The sequence below is a fragment of the Ceratotherium simum genome, chromosome 12 (genome assembly GCF_057802395.1).
Source record: "Ceratotherium simum simum isolate JZ-2026a chromosome 12, ASM5780239v1, whole genome shotgun sequence".
Taxonomy (NCBI): domain Eukaryota; kingdom Metazoa; phylum Chordata; class Mammalia; order Perissodactyla; family Rhinocerotidae; genus Ceratotherium; species Ceratotherium simum.
The window spans coordinates 72,115,207-72,137,663 of record NC_141911.1 but is presented as its reverse complement, the minus strand read 5'-3'; the positions used below and the strand labels follow the sequence as shown (position 1 = coordinate 72,137,663).

Sequence of the window (22,457 nt, the reverse complement as noted above, 5' to 3'; positions counted from 1 at the left end):
TACAAATGAAGAATTTAAAAAGCTTCAGCTCCAAAGTACCCAGTGTAGAGACTGTTAAGGCCATAGGAGCCCAAGTATTTATGTGGTAATTAGCCCGCTCATGTACACATGTTGAAGCTGGAATTATAACAACGCCCACCACAGTTTTCAGGCTGGCCTTGGCAAACGTAGCAGTGGCACTCGTAGGCACTACCTTTCTAAACTTCCAGTGTTCTTAAGACTTTTTGATGGCATACTTGAAGGAACTGAAAGATGAAAGACCTAATAAAGAAGTCAGCAGTACTTACAATGAAATCGCGACTACGGAATAACAGCAGCTATAAAAGCAAAAAGCACCAGTTCTTGTAGCAATCACCTGGCCAGGGGTTTGCACAGGGCTGTTGACTCCCCTGATTGCACTCTGTGATATAGTCTAGTAAACAGAAGACTTTTCTTTGGTGACTGGTGACCTCACCCTGACTTGCAGTAAGCTGTTCCCCTCCCCGAAACCATACCACTCAGCTCTACTGTCCATTTGGCAGACATTGCCAAAAAGCATTCAAGTGTGTGCTTATAACAAAAATAAATGTTCACATTAAACAAAATCTGGTGGCCCAATGTACAAATAGATCAGAAAAAAGACTTTAAATTTTCTGTGACAAAAGAGTTGGATTATTAGAACAGAATTAACAAGTAAGGATGATGTGCATTAATTTCTAGGTTTCTAAGACATGAAGACTTTCCTGTATTCATAAGTCAGTCTATGCAACAAAACTGCAAGTAGATGCGCCATATGTTAATCAAGCAGATAGAAAAAATATCAGTTCTAAGAATAATATAGGTACGTGGTATAAGTAAATTACATAGGTAAATGTTCTTATATGAGAAAGACTCTTCACTTTACAAAAAGATTTTAAAATTCCTTTAAAATCTTTGACAGCTCAAAATTCAACACAGAAACAATCTCATGATTTTCTAAATCCTAAAACAGCACAGACAGTATGTTGTTGGGTACCACACTTAGTGTGGTCATAGCTCTAGACACAAAGCACACCAGCTTTCCACCAGACCAGTGATGAGGGAACACACACCTTTACGTTGGCTTGTTTGCCATGTTAACCAATTACAATTAGTGTTATAGAGCCCAAAGTAAAGGCTACACCTTTAGTTATCAGTAGCCAAAAGGGAATATGGAATTAAACCCACAGTTTCCTCATATACAATGTAACTAAATAGCATTAACTGATATAAAAATTGTATCTTTAGATATCATTTTTCCTTGCTACTCTATTGCTGCTTTCTTTGAATGGCATTAGCATCCCCCAAATCAGTCTAAAATCTCATTTCTGACATCTCATCAGTGGCAACATTCAACGTTCTGTTGCACTGATAAATTCCATCCTCCATCTCTGTCCCCACTGCTACCTGACTACTTCAGACACTCATTACCTTGAGCTTAGACGACTGCAGTAGCTTTCTGTTTTCTCCAACTCTCATCTTTTCCCTTGGAAATCCATTTTTTTCACAATTTTTTTAGATTAAAAATTTAAGAACAAAGTTCTGATATTACATCCCTGAGAAACCTTCCATGGCTGCCTACAGGACAAAGCCCAAATTTCTCAGTTAAGGCTGCATGAATGGCACCTAACTACTTCAATTCCAACCAAACGGAATCACATACGGTTCCCAGTACATGTTCTGCCTAGCTCCTGTAGTTTTCTTTGCCTAAATATGTTTTCTCCATATTTTTGAGTGTTCAAATATTATCCATCCTTCAAGTGTTTCCTCCATGAAAGTGTCCCTTCCCACAGTATCTGTGTATCTCTCATAACAGCAATTTGATCTTGTATGAAACAGACTAATGTACAGGATTTCCATCAAGACTTTAAACAATTTATAGGAAGGATCTGTATTTATCTCATCTATGAAACTCTTACAATGCTTAATACTGTGCCTAGAATACATTTTACATGTTTGCTGAGTAAATGAATTTCAGAATTGTGCCAAATCTAGCATAACTTGCGTCAGCGGCAAATATGCTAATTGCCTCCTGGCCTACCAGCTAGCGGCACCACTATCAACAGTGCCTGCAGGTGCCACGACGTGGAATTCCCTTTTGTCAATAAACATGTGAGAAAAGGGCAAGAAATAGCACCAAAAGCCATTTCTCTGGATTTTCTCCAGTACAGTACTGACCCAAAGGGCCCAGGAAACCTGGTTTATTTTAGGGCAAAGCTAGTGGCCTCGCTCTTCGTGACTGCAGACATGAAGGGATGCTTATGCCCATCAAATAAATCTCTGGGTGAGTCCATCCTTCCAGTCTTGCCTGCACCATTACCTCCACTCTCATCCTTCCTCCACGCTGCACAAATCTCTCGAAAACACAAATCTGATCCTGCCACGCACCTGCTTAAAATTCCTTAATACTTTCTCACAGCCTTTGGAATGAGACCCCAACTTCTTCACGAAGTTATGCAATGTTCTCCACGAAGCTGCCTCTGCCTACCCTAGCCTCACTTCCCACCCTCATAAATCCTCTCCATGCACGTCCAGAGTGCCTGCAGTGCCTTGAATGTGTCCTCCTCACACTCGGTGCACCCACACGGCACGTTTTTTAGTCTGAAACGTCCTCTCTCTCTTCATTGCTGGGGTAACTTCTACTTGTCTTTCAAGAATCATCTCAGGCATCACCTGGCTTAGGTGACCATCCCTCCCATGGCCTTCTGGGTATACCTCAGACACAGACCACTTCACACTGTATTACAATTGTTTCTTTGAGGTGTCTATCTTAGCCACAACACCATGAGCTCCTGGTGGGCAGGGGCCTGGCAAAGCAGGTCTGCAAACAGGACTGCCTGGCTGATTGAATGAGTCTGTACGACACTGAGGAACTGGGGCTGTGGATGGGTCTCAGAGCAAACAGGAGCTCTTCAACAGTTAAAGTACCTCTCACAGCTGACTACTGATCCAGGCAGGGGAGACATTCCTCAGCAGTGGCTACCATATCCTCCCACATCCTACAAGGTTCATTCAGATATGGGAATACAACTGGATAGAAGTTTTTTTTACATATATTTATTTATTGAATCCTCAAAACAACCTAGGAATTTGGCATTATTATTATCCAAATTTTACAGACAGGGAAATCAAGGTCCAGAGATGTTTAGCAAGCTTACTAGGGTCACAAGCTAGAAAGTAACAAAGGTGGGATTCACATCCAGCTCCGAAGTCCTTGATCTTAACCCCGACACTTCCCTGTCAGGTACCAATACAAGCATCAGATGCATGTCTGTGTATATACGGAGACACACACACCTTCCCAGGTAGACCCTAAACATCTGGAGGCCAGTGCCCCCTACCATACTGGTGTGTGTCCCCACTACCTTAGCCAGTCTTTGCCTATAGCAGGTACGTGAATCGTCTGGATGACTGACCGTTGGTTCTTCCATTCACTTTTGCGGGGACCTGAGATTTTTAGCAGCAAGCAGGAGTATTCTGGGGTGCAAGGGGGAAGAAACAGAATTTCAGAACAGACCTGAACACTCTGGAATTCTTGGTTTCCAGTTCTTAATTCTGCAAGCTTTGAGGAAAGGTTTGTACAAGAGAGGATACTGATGTAAAAGCTCTTGAAAGTGGAATAAAATTCGCTCCTCAAAAAGCAAAATAAAACCCAAACCATATTATGGTTACAGAGTTTCTCCCCAAAATTTTAATTCAGGTAGTTTGAACCTAGAACCAAATGGGATGAAAACAATTTTACCATACCTCCTTACTACCTAGCCTGCTCTGAACACAAGTTTCTCTAAATGACTCTGAAGAAGATTTCAGAACTTCTTCAGGACACACACAAGAGAACACCAGCACTGACTAAGGATGAATAACATAGTATAATAATGAAAACAACTCAGTGTACGTGTTTTTCAAACTAAAAAATTTAAGCCTGAGATTGTCCTTCCTATATCTTCTTTTTTTTTTTTTAAAGATTTTATTTATTTTATTTTTTCCCCCCAAAGCCCCAGTGGATAGTTGTGTGTCGTAGCTGCACATCCTTCTAGTTGCTGTATGCGGGACTCGGCCTCAGGATGAATGGAGAAGTGGTGCCTCGATGCGCACCCGGGATCCGAACCCGGGCCACCAGCATTGCAGCGCGCGCACTTAACCACCAAGCCACAGGGCCGGCCCCTTCCTATATCTTCTGATATTTTTTTAAAAAGGTAAGATTTTTACAAATAAAGTTGCAAAAACTCAGCCTTGACTTCAAGCAAATGAGAATAACATTTCTTTAAAGTATTTCTGTTTACAGGTAACACTGGTTGGCCTCACATTTACATGACTAAGACCACTCTTAATATGAACGCCAGAAAATTTGAAACCCTAAACATTCAGAACTATTAAGGAAAACAATAGCTTGGCTTGTGTATTACCTTTGAAATTATTAACATTACTTATGAAATTTATGCCACTACAAGAGAAACATTTTCTATTGCCTCTTTAAAATATGCAATTATTGTTTGCTCTGAAATCCCCGTAATGTATTGAAGATCAAACATAACTCACTTGAATCTTGACCTAGATTAACATTTCATGTTTCTTTCTTATAAAAACAAGCAAAAATAAAATATGATTTCAACAAAAACTTTGCTGTTTAGCCTCCCTGATGTTGCTGTTCAGCTCTGATATTAAGAGTTCAGACTAGATTATCTCCAGGGTTCCTTCTTATTCTGAAGTTGGAACTACGTCTTGATCGTCAAGGGGTGAAGTTTGTCTTCACGTCCTCCAGCTTTCCTTTCTGCGCCCCCCCGCCCCAGCCCACTGGCGTTAGGGTGGTTGCATCCGATTGCTGATGTGCCTCTCCTCACCTACAACCACAAAAACTGAAGCAGATGACCTCTTGCAGGGTATTGGTATTTTAACTGGGAATATTTATATCACAAGTTGAATGAATGACTGAAGCTTCAAGAATTTCAAGTAATGGGGTTCAGGACATGCTACCCCAAAATACGGCATCTTGGCAGGCTGAATATTTTAAGCTGAAGGAGTTTGAGAAACGGCATGTGCAGGAAGGACTTTCTGATCTTCTCTTGAATCACGTTATAAAAGCTTCAACTGAGAGGTGCCCTCCCTGTACCCAGGGGACAGGAGCATCCTTATCTCCCAGACAGAGGAACACCAAGAGGAACTGGACGGACAGGCCTTGCTCAGTGTCCCTAGTTTAACTGCCCCTGCCTCACACCCTCTGGCCCTATTGCTTCTTCCCACGACTGTCCACTCCTCATCAAACCTAGCACAAAATGCTCAGGTGTAACCACTTCTTCAGGTCTTCCTGTCCTTATGAAGCCTCCTGCATCACATAAAACTTATATGAAATACATGTGTGTGCCTTTCTCTTGTTAATTTGTCTTCTGTTACAGAGGCCCCAGCCAAGAACTTAGAAGGGTAGAGGAAAAAAATTTTTCCTCCACTACACGTGTAGGAGGGTTCTAGCGGGTGGTAAGGCTGTCCCTTATATTCATTGGTAGACGGTCACTTGTTTTGCTAAAAGATAAGATTGCCTCCCTCTTCATAAACAATCATTTCAATTATTTTACACAGGTAAAAAAGACGACATGAAACTTAATTTTAGGCATTTAATCTCCTGAAAGCACAAATTAGGAAAACAAAATTTTCACCTATATGAAGATGTAAGAACTGGGTTAGACAAAATATTCCCATTTAAATGATCTATTAAAGCAAAATAGAGAATAAAAATGATATAGGGAGACTATAAACAATTTTAAAAATATTATAAACAACACTTCAAAAATAACTTACTTTCTTTGGAGAAGGAAAAGGTATTACAGAAAGTTTGTTTTTTTTCTCTACTGTATAGGACTACATTTTGTTGGCAAGGAAGAAATGAAATGATTTAAAAAAATATACCAGTATTAAATATTTATTCATTTCTTAAACAGATTGGTAAAGTCACAGAAATCCCAGAGTTTAATTGCAAAGATTTACCTTGGTCAGAATTAAGAGTTACTCTACAAAAATGATTCCTTTAAAAAAATATTATGAGGATTTCAATAGGCTTTAATGTGTCAAGTTTTAAAACACCAACATCTCAGTGATAGTTTTAGGGAAACTTTAATAAAAAAATATTTTGGATGGATTAAACCTTACGTATTAAGTCATTATGGTAGGAAAGAACCCTTCTAACATGCTTCCTCCCCCAAAGTATTCCAACTTTGCTTTCCAAAATTTAAAATAGTTCTGTCTTCTGTGAATCTGTGGCTGTGCCCGTAGGAAGACAACTACTGGTGGGTTTGTTCCCTTGGGATTAGGCCCCTATATACACAGCCTAGAAGTAATAGCTGAGTTTGTGTGTAAGATCTGAAGGAATGTGTACAGCATCTGAACACACAGTTTGGATCAACACATGTCTCATTCAGTCATTAATTTATATTAACTCATTTGTCTCAACTTGTTTATGCTAACAGCCCTATGCAAAGACCAAATAGCCACCTGCTCAAAGCTTAGGGGCATGAGCTTGGTCTACCAGCTGCAGTTATACGGCCGTGTGCAGGCTGCTTAGCACACGCCCTTCACTTTTTTTTTTTGGTGAGGAAGACTGGCCCTGAGCTAATATCTGTGCCAATCTTCCTCTATTTTTTTTGTATCTGGGATGTCGCCACAGCATGGCTTGATGAGCGGTGTGTAGGTCTGCGCCCAGGATCCCAACCTGTGAACCCCGGGCCGCCGAAGCGGAGCGCATGAACTTAACCACTACACCGGCGGGCTGGCCCTCTGCTTAGCCTTTTTAAGCCTCAGTTTCTTCATCAGTACAATAGAGACATTAACAGTATCGACATCACAGGGCCAGCACCACGCTTGCACACTGTGAGAGCTTGATGATAGCAATTATTAGAAGTCAGTTCACTTAAATCTCTTCATTCCAGGTGCCTCTTGTTCTACAACAGCAGCTAAAACCTAACACTGCTGCCGTGGACATCTGCATCAACAGGACAGTAAAAAGTCTTAAGCCAACAGCATAGGTATCTCATTGTAGACTTGCAGGAACTAGTGATCACAGGTGTCCTAGGAATTGGGGCATATTAGTAACCCTGAGAGCAGACTGCAGAGATTCTGACCGTCCCATGCCTTCTCTTGGCCTCAGCGACCTTAACTCCTGACTGCATCTCCTCCTTTGCTAGCCTCCTTGCTGGCACGAAACGGCCAAGCAAGTTCATACAGTCGGCTCTTTATCCTCGCTCTTCCTTCTGCCTGGAATGTCCTTCCCCATGGCATTCGTAGCCTGCCTCTGTACATCATACAGTGCTGCTGAAATACCTGCTTTTCTCAGAGGCTTTACTTGACTACTTGACCAATCTCTATCACTCTCCATCCTTCTCCTGGCTTTATTTTTATATGTAGCACGCATGCTATTTAAGATTATAGGATGGATATATTTATCTCTCTCTCCAATAAAAATGTAATTTCCATGAATGCAGGGAATCTGTCACTTTGTTCACCAGCAAATCCTCAAAATCTAGTATACTAACTCCTGACTGGCACACACTGAGACAGCCAATAAACATCTGCTGAATGAATGAACGCTGGCTGACATGAATGCTTCCAGCTCTAAACTACGACTCGACTGACTTCTTGTAGGTACTGTCTTGCTTCTGGGTTTAAAGGAAGACAGACTTCAGAAGTCACTGGATCCCTTACAGAATGCAAGAGGGCTCATATATTGCCAACTATCTCTTTATGTTATAACTGTGAAGAGTGCAGGCAGGAGGCTGTGGGGCACTGTGTCTGCCATCCTGCTTTTTTCCTTAAGTGATATTTTCTGAGTGCCTCTTTCTGATGCTGCAGCTGCAAAACGAACAGGACTGAGCCCTATCGCTGCCTTGCTTCTCTGACCCAGATATGACTTTCTTGTTGATGCTTTTTTGTTTGTACCACTCATTTGGCACTTAATACATGTTGTCTTTACTGTTCATTTATTTGCCACATGAAATATTTTACTGTTTTATATTCTTCATACTAAAAGCAACCTAGTGAATAAGAACTATTTTTTATACGTTTTCTTAAAAAATTATTGACAGATCTATAGAGAATAATATTTGTTGGTTGCTATTAATGATGATATCAAAAAAAAAAATCAAACATCCCATTCTAACATATTAATTTGAAGCACTAAATTTATGAATGTCTTCATTACTATGCACACATTTTTCCCTTGCCTTTAATTCCTTGAGAACAGGATTTAAGATTAATAGAAATGTTACTTATTTCCTCATAATGTAATCAAATGCTCTGCATCATAAGAGATTATAAAAGGTCTGAGTTCTCCAGTCTTGGAAAGCCACAGGTAGGTAGTTTAGATATCTCAGTCAACAGGGATCTTAGAACCTACAGCTCTGCATTCTTTACTGTGTTCTTGAGACTAGAAGAACCTAATGATAACCCATGACTCTTGGAAAGAGGTTAGCCTGTGGTTTCTCTCAAAGTGCTGTGATGGATACACAGGTGTCAACATTTGGGATTTAGAGGTGGGACAGAAGTAGATATGTGGTAAAATAAGAGGATATTGGAAGGAAAAAGTTAGGAATGTTGTGAGAATAAATGGCCCAACTATACGAATACCTTGGTTTTAAAGCAGGCTTTCAAAAGGAGAGTTAGAAAATTTCACTAGTGGAGTCCTTGGAAGGGTCATAAAAGATGGGTGACTTGATTGTCCCTTCTTCATTCTCTTGGCCTCGCTCCCACTCTAAAGTGGCGCAGAGCAATCCAGATTCTCTCTAGCCTGCAATTGTAGACGGTAAAACAACCAGGCCAGGTCCCTTCCTCGTTCCAGCTGTGAACCTAGTATGGTGGGGTGACTCAGAGGCACTCCTACATTAGTAGACATATCCATCCTCGTCAGAGAATGGGGCTCAGGCTAGCTCTGCTTCCTGCTGTCCTTATGTTTATTCTGCAGAAAATAAAGAAGAGTATCAATATAAAAATCAGAATGTGAGGTCTGGAAAACCTTTGATTAGTGTCATTTTCAAATTGTGTGTATTTTAAAATTCCAAATAGTTAATTATTTGAAAAGAAATATCAGAAGAGTGGTGTGTACATAAACTGTTTTAGCAATAGTCTTTAAAATTAAAATAGGCACCATAATGCTATGCCTTTTTGATGATTTTATGGGAGACTAGGACTAAAGGCCTAACCAAAATAAAAATAAACTAAGAAGTTAAAACATCAGAAGTATTTTAAACTCTTGAAGTAACAGACAATAACAACTTCGAGAACCAGCACTGACCAGTCAACTGGAATCCATGCTTCTTTGGGGGCCCACTCACCTCTTCTGCTAAGGAACTTCCAGTACCCCTGAAGCCCTAACAACCAGGAACATGAGCATCTGTGCTCTCTCCAAACTCAGGTGTCTCCCAGTTTAGGGAAAATAGAAAGCAGTAACTTCACAAAAAGACGGGGATGCATCATCTGAAATAGTGGGCTCTCAAATAGTATTCTTAGTATCTAAGATTCTATGGATTGCTTCAGGAGTTCTGTAAACGTATAGCTTGAATTCCGTTTCAAAAACTGTGATTGAAAATATGCACATGAAAACTTATATGCCAATTTTAGCATCTAAGAAACCACCAACCTGCTAACTCATTTACATATAATCCTCATTTATAGTTAGTAAATGCTGTAACTGTTATGTTAACTTAAGAAGAAAATTAATTATAAAAATTCTTAATTTATATTTTATATATTGAGTTTCTAAGAAAGATTTTATTTTAAAAGAGAATTCAGAGGAATCCCAGATGTATTCATTGTTTTTACCACACGCCCTTTAAATGGAAAGGAAGCAATATGAATAAGGCAGCACCCCTCTTTAAACCGTATGTGTAAAGGATACTCTTCCGTATTCCGGATGTCAACGACCAGGAGCTTTGGTTTACTGGACTTCGTCTTCTTGGTGGGTGTTTTGAAGTGGCCTGTCACTGTGAGCTCACACAAGTCAATCAGGTCCTCCGCTGAAATCCGGGGTGATACTTCGGACTTCAGGTCATTTAATGGGATGGATTCTCTTGACTGAAGAAATGTACAAACAACACAAATATTGAGAATATTATAGAGACAAACCATAGCCAGTATAGAATATCTTCAGGTTCTTGAGCTCAATCACTATAGCACATGGGAGAACAGGAAACTATCTCATTTTAGCAGTAACTGTAACCGTATTCCTTCTGACTGTGCACCTGTAGTCCTGTATTCCTTCCTACTGTCTAACTGTATCTATTCCGACTGTGTAACTGTAGTCCTTACCACTGTATAACTGTATTCCTTACTACCTATACCGAGGTTTATGTTTTTAGTAGTCACACATATAGAAAAGCATTATTCTTTTGCATCACTACAAGCTCTTGGCTCAAATGTGATAGATAGAGATGAGGCAGATTTTTCTTTATGAGAGCACCATGTATCTTTAAAAACAGCTCCTTTAAGCACATTTCACTTTTCTTCAAGTATAATTACTGTTGCTGTGAATCACATTAATTACAACTCTGGTTAATATTAGAAATTACATCAAAACTCAGTATATATACTAATTAAAGAAAGTGGTTCTAATGTATGTATTGGTCTTTTATAATAACTTGTTATATATGAATGGTTGAGTGGAAATTAGATTCTCAGAGATGAATGAAGAACAATACAATGCTTTCTTAGTAAACCAAATTGTCAATGTATCTTGTGAAGGAGGTAAAAATCAGACTCCAGGCTATTAAACCAGTAGGTTGGTCTAGTGTTTGTTATATGGCATAAGTCTAATTCAGACTAAGGGCTATTTATAATTATTCTCCATGTTATTTAGGAGGGAGAAGGATTTTTTCCATCCATAAAAGGCAATGCAATAATACTTGACTCAATTCAACATAAATTTATAGAGCACTAGCAGTCCCTCTTGAAAACTTACTTAACATAACTTGAGAATGTAAGAACTTTCAAAATTCACTTGATTGAAACATGGGGATTCAAAAAAAATTTATTTATATGCTTAATAAGTTTTCAAAATTGAGTCTAATTATTATCTCTACTCATTTTCTTTCTTATCTCAATTCCACTGTGGGATTCCACATTTAGAGTTTCCAATTTAGAATTTCTAGGCAGGAGAGAATAAAGCATATGAATCACTTATCAGACAGATTTATTTTGGAAAAAAATTGTTTTCAATTGGAGTTTGAATGTCAGCTCTCATCCCTTGGGTTTCCCTGACTAGGCCGTAAACTCTTTACTGGTAAAGCACTTGTTCTCTCACTTTATTAGCTTTTAAACAGAAATGGAAATTGCTAAGCTTTATGGGTTTCTGGCTCTTAAAAAATAGGCATTAGGAATTTTAATTTTTTAATATTAGGAATTAAAGCTACTCAAACATTCTGAAATTAAAAGTGCTTCAGAAAGATTAAAGAGCTTTAAAATCAGCAAGCCATACAATCAATGCTTCCATCTCCTTTTTCATTGGATTGCAAGCTCTACAGGTATTTTTCCAAGCCTTCATATGAAGTCGTACATTTATGAAGATAAAATAAAGAAATTTTGATTACCCTAGTTCTGCTTTTATTCTTTTAGTGATGAATGTGGCATTTCAAACAGAGGTTTCATCTGAATGAAAGGTGTGCCCTAGCTGATGAAGAATATGATTTGACCCAAGTATTCTCTACGAAGAACTGACTGATTTAAGAAAGATTAGACCTCGGCATTGGTCCAATCAAATGCATCATATACAAGGAATTTTTCAAAGGAAAGAGCAATTGCTATGTGAAATGGTAAGAACAGAAGGAGAGAGGAATCACTGAAAAATTCATAACTTTCTGAACTTTTGTAAGTGTGTATCAGTAAAGAACTTTAATATGATGCATGCAAGACCCTCTGCAAATTAACTTTAGGAGATTGTTAGATTTAGAACAAATTATACTATTTTGCTTTATGAAGAAAATAATTATAATATTAAAAAACACAGAATCTAGTTTTTCTGTAATTAGACAGTTTTATATGCAATTTTGCAATTCATTGTGTAATTTCCACTTAAGAGGCATAAAAATAAAACTTTCTTGTAAAACTTTCATCTTGTTTAATATCATTGACTTTGGCATTTTCTTGTGTGACTGGGGTTTCAAATTCATGGGGCTTTGTTTATGAACAGTGGACAAGAATTTAGGATAGCTATAGAGCAACTCTGGAAATGTCTACTAATTTATCATCTCTGCCCAAGAACCTGTATACACGATGCATAGCAAGCTTAGATATCCAAATATCAGAAACTAATTTGTCTGAGAACTACTTTCTTTTTTTTTTATAAAATTCATATTCTATTGTCAACCTAGAGACAGAATTTATTTAGCAATGTTACTGACAGAAATCATCTTTCAGAGTCGGCTCTCTGAAATGGCTATCTGGATGTATTAGTGATAATACTAACCAAGCAAGCAAAAATCTAAACCTGGTAACAAGACACGCATTTTGCTGTATCCATTTAAACTATCGGGAGACTCTGTCATGATACCTAAGAACTGAAATGGTAGACTTTTAGTGTGAGAGTTTGCCTGTGTATCCTTATGTTGCATATGTAACCAGCACCCATAAGGGCATAACTGTATACATTTATACTTCATATGTAAAAGCTCCTAAATAACTATAAAGGCATTTTAACTATGAGAATAGAGGGCTGGTATCTAGAACACTTCCCGTATTTTCTGTCATGGATCCTGGCACTAACTTCAATCTAGTTACCCCAGACAGAAACCTGGAAATCATCATCGACTCTTCATTCTTCCTTATTCCTCATTCTCATCCAACACATCCCCAAGTTCCATCAAGTATCTCTTGAGACTGCTCCCTGACTCACTGCCCTGTCCAAGGCCTCATCGTCTTTCACAGGGACTATGGGAGCTATCTGCTTTCTCTCTATCCTCTTGGTTCTCTGCTTCCCTCTTCACATAAAGTCATTCCTTCTAATCCATCTTATAAATGCCATTTGAGTGAAAAATAAAAATCTGATCTTGTAACTTTTATAATGAACAACACCTCAACGGCTTCTAGACACTGACAGAATGAAATCCAAATTCCTTAGTATAGCATATAAAGCCCTTTGTGAACTGATCCCTGTCCACAGTAGGCAGGAAACCAGAGGCTGTGGAGTAAGACTACCTGGACTCTCCCCTGCACTTATCAGTATGTGACTTTGGGTATGATATTTAACCTCTCTGTCCAATTTCTTCATCTATAAAGTGGCATAACAATAGTTACCTGAACCCTCCTGGGCTCCTGTAAGGATTAAATGAGTTAGCCTATATAAAGTATTTAGAATGGTGTTTGACATGCTGTAAGAGTTCAATAAATGTTTGCTATCTTCTATCTCTTTTCTCATCCTCACCAACTGGGACCTATGCTTTGGCATCAGTAGACTATTTGCCTCTTCACACCACTGTGCCTTTGTATGCGTTGCTCCCTCTGCTGAGAATGCCGCACCTTATCCCTCTGGTAAATCCTAGCTCCCCTATCAAGTACCAGCTCAAACACTACTTTCTCTGTGAAGAAAGCCTTTAGCTCCTGACAGCCTTACTTTCTTTCTCTTCTCTGTCCCCATACGTATCTGGCACACAGCCTTATTTAATGGGATTATTCATTTCCCACTAGACTGAAAGTCTTCTCCAGGACCCAGCATATTATCTCACACATAAAAGGTATTAAAATATATTTATGGAATATAAATGAATAAACTAATATTTCTAAATATCTACTACTTTTCTCGAGTAACTGTGTGCTATGGGGTGTGTATATGTTCCCAAAACAACGTGTACATACCCCCATCATAGTAATTACTGTATTTGTGATATAGTGTCTGTTTCTCCACTTGACTTACAATATCCTTGAATGCAGGTTTCATGTCTTTTCATATTTATATCTCTACAAGCTAGCACAAAGTTTGGCAAAAAGGAGCTCAATAGATACTTGACGAAAGAATGATTGAATTAAAATATGATGAAATAACACTACAGAGCAGAATCTTTTCTTATGTTTGGACTTTTAGACGGACTCTTCAGAGATGGCAAATCATTAGATTCTCTCTAGCCTCTGGGCACTGTGATGGTTAATCAAGAACAATGAAATCTGTATCTGTCTCTGTAATTTCTCACAGTCATCTTTCCTTCCCTCAACTGAAAAACTGAAGATAACAGTGGCTATCATATAAAACTTGCAAAATGTACTCTAATTAATTGAAAGAAGTTAGGGGAATATAAAGAAGGCAAACAAATAAAAACGAAAACAAACTATCCTTAGGCAAGTAGGCAAAATAATTTAGTAATAATAAATATATTAATGAAGGAAAAAATAGACAAATACTATAGGTGATATTTTGGGGAAAATCAATAAAACTGGAAATTCTGTATATGAATGGTGTGTGTGCGTGATTAGAAATGAGAAAAAATATAAACATAAACATGTTTTTATATTCTTTTGCTTCCTCATTTCTAATTAAATATAAATAAGAATATAAGCATGTAAAAACATTAAAAAAAAATAACATACTATGTACAATTCTATACAATTAAAATTTTAAAATACTGATTCCAAATATTCACAAAAGAGTAGCAAATCTGAATAGATCTATATATCCACAGGCTAAGTAGAACTGAAGAGAATAGTGCGTGTGTGTGCGCGCACGTGCACGTATGTGTGTATTCAAAAGTCATAGAAAATCTGAATAGACTTTGTAGATACAGGGAAAATTTTAAAGTTTTCAAATAATTACTTTGAGGAAAGGTGCCAAACACATTTTTCCCCAAACAATTCTATCTCATTTCCAAAGAACAGGGAATCTCTATGATATAATAGCTGCTCCAAGGCAAGAGAACATTGAGAAGCACCTCAGGCTATTTTATGAAGCTGCCTTAACCTGATACTTAAATCTGACAAAGACAGCACAACACGTGCACACAGACACGCACCAACACATGCACACACACACACCAATATTCCTTATGACTACAGATGTTTGAAAAAACCTCAAAACTAGAAAACTGAATGCAGTAGCAATTTAAAAGAATGACATACTATGACCAAGTAGGACATATTCCAGGAATGAAGGATGGTTCAATATTAGGACAATTTTAAAAATAATTCATCACCTTTAATTAGTCAAAAGATAGAAAATATGTATTCATCATTATAGGTGACATAAAGCCATATGTGATAAAACTTCACATTTATTCCCAATTTTAGAAAAAGAAAAACGTATGGTAAATATGTATCAGAAGGAAACTTAATAGAATGATGAAAGACGTTCTTTATGACAGATGTTCTTTATCTCAAATATCTGACATTCTATTTAATGATGAACCACAGAGGAAGACTTACTAAAATCAAAATGCAGAAATATATTATAGCTATCAGCATTATTATTTATTATTGTTATAGAAGCTGCTAAGGAGACAATAAGAAAAATAAGTAAGAGATACAAATACTGGAAAAGAAGAAATAAATTATTTTTACTTTTCGATGACAAAAATCCAGAATAATCAGAGGAAAATCCAATAAAACAGGTGTGAATTTGGTCAGGTTTTAGTTACAACATACATACAACAAAGTCATTAGCTTTTCTCCATGGCAGCAGGAGCCAGTCAGAAAATACAATGAACAAAAGCTTTCCTTCACAATATCAAAATACTCCTCCAAAATAAATTGCTTAGAAATAAGCTGATAAGCTTTGTGATTGGCATTTGAAAAAACTGAGAGACATAAGATGCCATCTGGAAAGAAAGATTCAATATTATAAGAACTTTATTTTCCCTCAGAGCAATGTATTAATATATTACAATTTTATCAATCTCCTAAAAAGGATCTTTTATTTTGAATTTGAAATGTAAATCTAAAGTTCACTGACATACTAAATAGGTGAGAATGTCAAGAAAACATTGAAAAATAATAAAATACCTTGCTATATATTAAAACTGTATAAAATTAACACTGTTGACACTGCACTTGAACAGACTACAAGATTAAAAGGACATCATAGATGCACAGAAACAGACTCAACTACATGTAAGTACCTGGCAACAAAGACTAGGATGCCACGTCAAATTACCAGGGGAACGATGCATTATTTAGGAAACAGTGTTGGTATAACATTAACTGGAAGAAAATAAAATTATGTTTCTACCTTATACTATATATAGCAAAATGATTTATAGGTGGAACAAAAAATTAAGTATAAAAGTGGAATCACAAAAGGGTGAGAAAAAGTATTGATGACTAGAAATATTTACAAGCATACAGCAAAAGCCAAACTATTAAAGAAGAGTAATATATGTGAAAAAAATTTAAGATGCTGTTAATATATAAAAAGCTCTCTTAACCAATAAGATAAAATCAGTAAGAAAAAAAAGACTGCTTAGTTAAGAAAGAAGGGGGGAGGTGTAAACATATACTCGACAAAAGAAACACCAATCGGTAATAACAAAAAAATTTTTATCTCACTAATAATCATAGAAATATAAAACGTATTCCCAATCACAGAAATACAAAAGTCGGTAAGTGTTCTGGATATCTTCCGTTTGCCCCTCCCGATTCACTCTCCACTGGCTTCTACCTTGCTCTCTGCTCTGGGATGCAACACGTTTGGATGATATAAAGAGGGATCCTAGGTCCTCTGGCTTTCAAGTGGGTACAGACAATACGGAGAGTGGGGTCAGGATATTTACTTCCCTGGTTCCCTACTTGAGAAGTCACCTTAACCTGGCTATGTCCATTGATCAAAGGTCACTGTTCCTCTCGAGATGGCTGTCTTTATCTGCTTCTCTTTTTTCATGATCTGGTAATCTCTTCCTCCCTCATCCCTTTCGGCCTTTGGGTGGTAACAGGGTTGTAGCTAGTATCCACAATTTACTGCATTATCTCTTGTATTTTCACCAACATTCCACCATCATCTTTGTAATTATCATCTCTGTAAATAGACCATTCTTGAATTATCCTAATTTGAGTGTACCACCTTTTGCTGTTAGTTAAATTCTGACAGTATGGTATAGGGAGGAACTCTAAAATACATATGGTTTAGATGTGTGAATAACAAACTTTCTGGAGAAAAATTTAGTAATATGTATTAAAAACTTTCAAATATGCAAACCTTTTAATATAGAAATTTATTTTTAGAAATTTGTTCCACTGACATAATCATAGACTGTACAAAGTTGCATGGAAAAATATTTATCATATTGTTTTTCTTAAATTATGAAAAACTGAAAATAATGTCAACACATGATAAAAGGGGATAGGATAAACAAATGGCAGCAAATTCATGTAAAGAAATACCATTCATCCATTAAAATCATATTTTAGAAAAATATTTCTTAGAGGAAATATTCAAGATATATTGTCAAGGGGAAAAAGATCCTATAAAATTATAAATTCACTATGATACCAATTTGGTGATGTATATCATAGTGAAAACATATGTGTGTGTGTATATATGTATATTATAGTGAATATATATGTGTAAACACATACGTATGTGTAGATATCATTTCATATATACATGACTGATACATAGAAACTGTATAAGTGGTTATCTGTGAGCTAGTGGAATTAATGTGACTTTTTTTCTTCATGATTTTTTGTTTAAGTTTTATTCATTAAGTATGAGCTATTTTTGGGCTGGCCCCATGACTCAGCCATTAAGTGCGTGGGCTCCGGTGCTGGTGGCCTGGGTTCGGATCCCAGGTGCGCAGCGACGCACCGCTTGTCCGGCCACGCTGAGGCCGCGTCCCACGTACAGCAACTAGAGGGATGTGCAGCTATGACATACAACTATCTACTGGGGCTCTGGGGAGAAAAGGGGAAAAAAAAAGGAGGAGGATTGGCAATAGATGTTGGCTCAGGGCCAGTCTTCCTCAGCAAAAAGAGGAGGATTGGCACGGATGTTAGCTCAGGGCTGATCTTCCTCACAAAAAAATGAAAACAAAAACAAAAACAAAAAAGTATGAGCTATTTTTGAAAATTTAAAAATTTATAAAAATTTGAGATTTGTTTTCAATCAGCATTATTATATAACTCTCTTAAATATTCATAACTGTGACTGTAACCTGCCTGAAGATGATTCTCATCAAATGTTTACAGCAATATAAAAAGCCTTTACCAATTAGAACTCACGGCCACACTCACATCATAGGTAATCAAATCCAGCACAGGACAACATGTAGAGATGTTAAAGAAAAACAATAAAACCACTATTATTCTCGAATTTAGATAAAATTTAAAAATAATAAAAAAGATCAGCAAGTAGGGCAGGCTTTCATGCATTTGAGTTTGGAAAGGAGATACACAAAGTTAATACAGACAATAGGAAAAAAAAGTCTGAGGTTCACTGGGAAGTTTCATTGGTGAGGACTACTCTGCCTCTTGCATAAAGAAATACTTGAATAAACTGATGTTTATCCACCTCTTCATCAGATGTATGAAGAATTTAGAGAAAAGGGTCTGTTGGCTACATGGAAGAATATTTAATATACTTTTCCAGACTTCTACCAACACAAATATAAATTACCTTATCATCACTAAATAATTATAATATTTTTCCTAGTTTAACATAAGAAGGGAAAATCATTTAGCAGACTACTGCCTAAATGGCTGATATTTTCCCTAAAAACAATTTTGCTTCCTTTAAGAGTAATATATTTTGATCCTATACTCCAAAACAACTCTGCATGTGATCATACTTATAATGTATGTTAGAAGGTTAAAAACAAAACAACAAACCTCCTTCCTTATGAAAGGAAGCAGTTTTCATATATTATGCTATTGTGTGTGTGTGCATGTGTGTGTGTTTAGAAAGACAGAGAAAATCTTAATAAAGAAAATTAGCCTCTCTAAGGCCATTTGGAAATTAGAGATTCCAGAAGATATTTACAGTTCCTGGGTATAAACGAGGCAAGTAGTGCTGCTTTCAGAAGATACACGATAGAGCTGACATGTTCCTGAAGCCTTTAAGAGTCTTTTCTCAGGGACAGGATGACCGCAGAATGTCCACAGCACCGGTTCTTTCCGTCAATTTAAAATCCCTTTACTTTGAAAGCAAGGTAATATTTATTAAACATCTACTTTATAATTCAAGAACCTAAAATTAGGCAGCACAGAAAGTGACACACATTGCATGTATTTCCTATAGAGATCTATCTGAATTTCGAGCAAAAACAATTTTTTAAAAAGACTACTAAATTTCACTGAATAATTGGAATTGGAACACTAACTGCAATACTAAAAATAATCTTCTAAAAGAAAGGTGGAAATACAAATCAAAGTATAAAAAGCAAAAGTAGGCATGCTTATGAGGCAGGGACATCACAGGGCTAATCATGTATTAATGTATGTTTCAACACAATGAAAATACACTTTTTCTTGAGGACAATCTGTAAAAGCAAAACTGTACTGAAAGATTTTTTCAATTGGCATATGATGTTTCTAGGAGAGAGACTGGATCAGTATAAACATGCTGATGCCAGCACACAGCTTAAATCTCTTCTATTTCTTATGTCTCTCTCATAGCAAGTATAATACGGCCTGCTCAGAGAAGGTGCTAAAATGTTTGATAAATAAATGCATGCATGTGTAACAGGATGTTGAGTTATGTTGCCTCTACGTTGAAACAAAGAGGTTCTAATATGCTAACAAATAATAGAAGCCACCACTAAAAGCCACTGACACCTCCCCCAGGGCTAACTGAGAAGTGACAGACGTAACTCTACTGCTTCCAACCATCACCCCAGCTTCTCCTTTCCTCCCAGCTTACATAAGGAGCTTTAGCTGGGAGGGGGATCAACTTTGTGGATAGCAGTGTGCAAGATCAGATGCACCTCCCTTCCCATCCCACAGGGTAGAGGAGCAGGTGTTTCTGGACACTCAAATCCCCCCTCACAGGACAGAGGAGGAGGAGTGCCCAAGACAACCATTTGTGAGATCTGGGCATACCTGCAGGAAGGGTGGCTGACACTAGTTTTGTATAGAACGTCCGCTTACACAGAAGCCTCTTTAATCTGTCCTGTACCTCTCTGAGCAGGCAAGAAGTAGGCAGATAACGGCAGTGCTGAGAGAGGGGGTGGTAGACACTCGCCTTCTCTGACCTTAAGTTCCTAAGCTGTAGAGTGAGAATAACAACACTTGCCTTATTTACCTCACACATTTACTGTGAGGATCAATTGGTATGATAGACGTAAAAATGTTTGGTAGGCTGTGGATCTTTATATAAAATTTTTATTATTTTTTATTTTTATTTTTAATTTTTAATATTTTATTTTTAATTTTTATTAAATTGAAGCAGCTTGAATTTCATGGTAGTCTTAATTATAGTCTAAATTTTCAATAAATCATCAATTAACAAATATTTAATGAACTAGGCTGTGCTGGCCATCTTGAGAGAGATATAATATCATTTCCACCTCAGAGCCCACAATCTGGTTGGAAAGGTAGGACTAACATAAATGAAGCAGTAATAAAACTACTGAGTAACAACAGAAAACGTTTATATGGTGCTTACTATGTGCTGGTCACTGTGATAAGCACTTGACATATATGAACTCACTTAAGTCTTGCAACAATCCTTGAGGGAGGTTTTATTATTTTGCTCATTTTATAGATGAGGAAATTGGGGCACAGAGAGGTTAAATAACTTACCAAAGGCCACATAATCAGTAAGTAACAGAGCCAGGATTCAAATGTGGTCAGTCTGGCTCTGGAGTCTGAGCTCCTAACCACATCATTACACTGCCTCTCTTAGAAGATTCCATGCATGGAATCACAGCGACAAACTACGAGAATTCAGGGAAAGGAAGAAACACAGTATGGGCAGAAGTAGTTAGCAAAATATAGGTGGAGTAAGTGGGACCTGAGTCAGGAAAAATCAGTAGGGTTTAGAAAAGAGAAAGAAGAGTGTTGGATACGTGGGTAATTATAGGAGTTTTCAAGTGTGAATGAGCAAGGGAACAGTCCATAAATAATTACTGAGCACCTACTAGTACCAGGCATTGTGCTTGGGATACATCAGCGAGCAAACTTCTTGCAGAACTTAGAGTCAATGGGTGTCAGAAAGACAATGAAGAGACTAGGCTTATTGAGCTGACATCCACCCTGGGAATGAGAGGGAAATAGTACTGAATAGGAAGATGGGGGAAAGAGCATGAGGGCTCTGAAAGACAGAGAAGCTTGAGGACAGAAGAAACAAGCACTGTAGAATTTCTGGAGGAATGTGTCACATGTTAACAGCTGTTAACATGTTAACAGGTATCTTAGGAAGATTAATTTGGCTGTATTTTGAAGGATGAAATTGAGATGGGAAAAATGACAGGCAGAAAGATTTGTTAGACAGTGAATTTTATGAAGATCTAGATTAAGTGACAACCCTGGAAATCAAGAGCTTTACTTTATATATTATCCTCTTTTTTCCTTCAGTCTTTCCCTTTCCACTATTTTTCTTTGGCCTACAAATACATGTAATTCTCTCCCATCCACAGTGAAAGATAAACTAAAACAGTAAATACTCAATAATAAAATTACTCTCCAACGGGTGAGTCCTTCCCTAGCTCCCTTCCCTCTGCCTTCTCATCTCTACTTTCTTCTTTCCACTCCCTCCTGAACCCTCTGCACTTTGGTTTCTGTCATAATACAGAAACCGGGGCAGTTCATTTGACCAAGAGAGAGTGGACAACCTGGGCACAGTCTTTGAAGAGTTAACATCTGAACTGAGGTTGAAAGGATGAATAGGAATTTGCCCAGTAAAGAAGTGGGGTTTTCGTGCACATTCTGTGTGATGCAATTCCATCAAACACATTGAAAGGTGCTCTGTTTCTACCTCCAGGAGGTATGCTGAATAAGGTCTCTCATGTAAAATCCTTTCCACTTTTTTCATTTCTGCCTGGTATGAATGACGCAGAAATTTTAGTCAGGATGCTATCTTCATTGTGAAAGAATTTTTTCAAGTTTAGTTCGGTTTTGCAGCTTTACAGCGCCTGCTCCATACTGATACTGGTCTCCTCCAACACACCGCAAGTCCTGCAAGCAGGGACTGGGACTTGTTTGTTTTTACATTTCCACAGCCTGGCACAGAGCCTGGGACTCAGTAGCTCTTCAGTAAAATTGGGTGTATCAACGAAAGGGTAAAGGAAGGAGGGACGACATATGCAAGGCAGTGTAAGAAAATATACAGTAGAAGATAAAGGACAGGGATGAGCAAATGACGGCTTTTAAGTTTTGAACATGGGTGATTAGGGGAAAAAAAGTTAACAGTGACAGACAGTAGAAAAGGGGAGGACGTTGAGATTTAGACATGAGAAACTGAGGTTGCTTAGGGTCTACCATGTTGAAGTGTTGAGAATGCAGTTAGAGACAGAAGCTGGTGTTTGTGAGAAATCATGGCTAGAGGATCAAATTTTGGAATTATCAGCATAGAAACTGCA

At 37.6% G+C, this 22,457-nt stretch overlaps 1 protein-coding gene across 8 annotated transcripts in view; it reads right to left on the bottom strand.

The window, feature by feature from the left end:
• TBCK (TBC1 domain containing kinase) overlaps nucleotides 1-22,457 on the bottom strand; it is a 213,167-nt gene that overhangs the window by 30,389 nt on the left and 160,321 nt on the right. For all 8 annotated transcript variants that reach the window (XM_087437764.1, XM_087437761.1, XM_087437765.1 and 5 more), the window contains one exon: nucleotides 9,875-10,050. In XM_087437764.1, coding sequence (XP_087293890.1) covers nucleotides 9,875-10,050 — 176 coding nt within the window. The remainder of the gene's footprint in view (nucleotides 1-9,874; nucleotides 10,051-22,457) is intronic.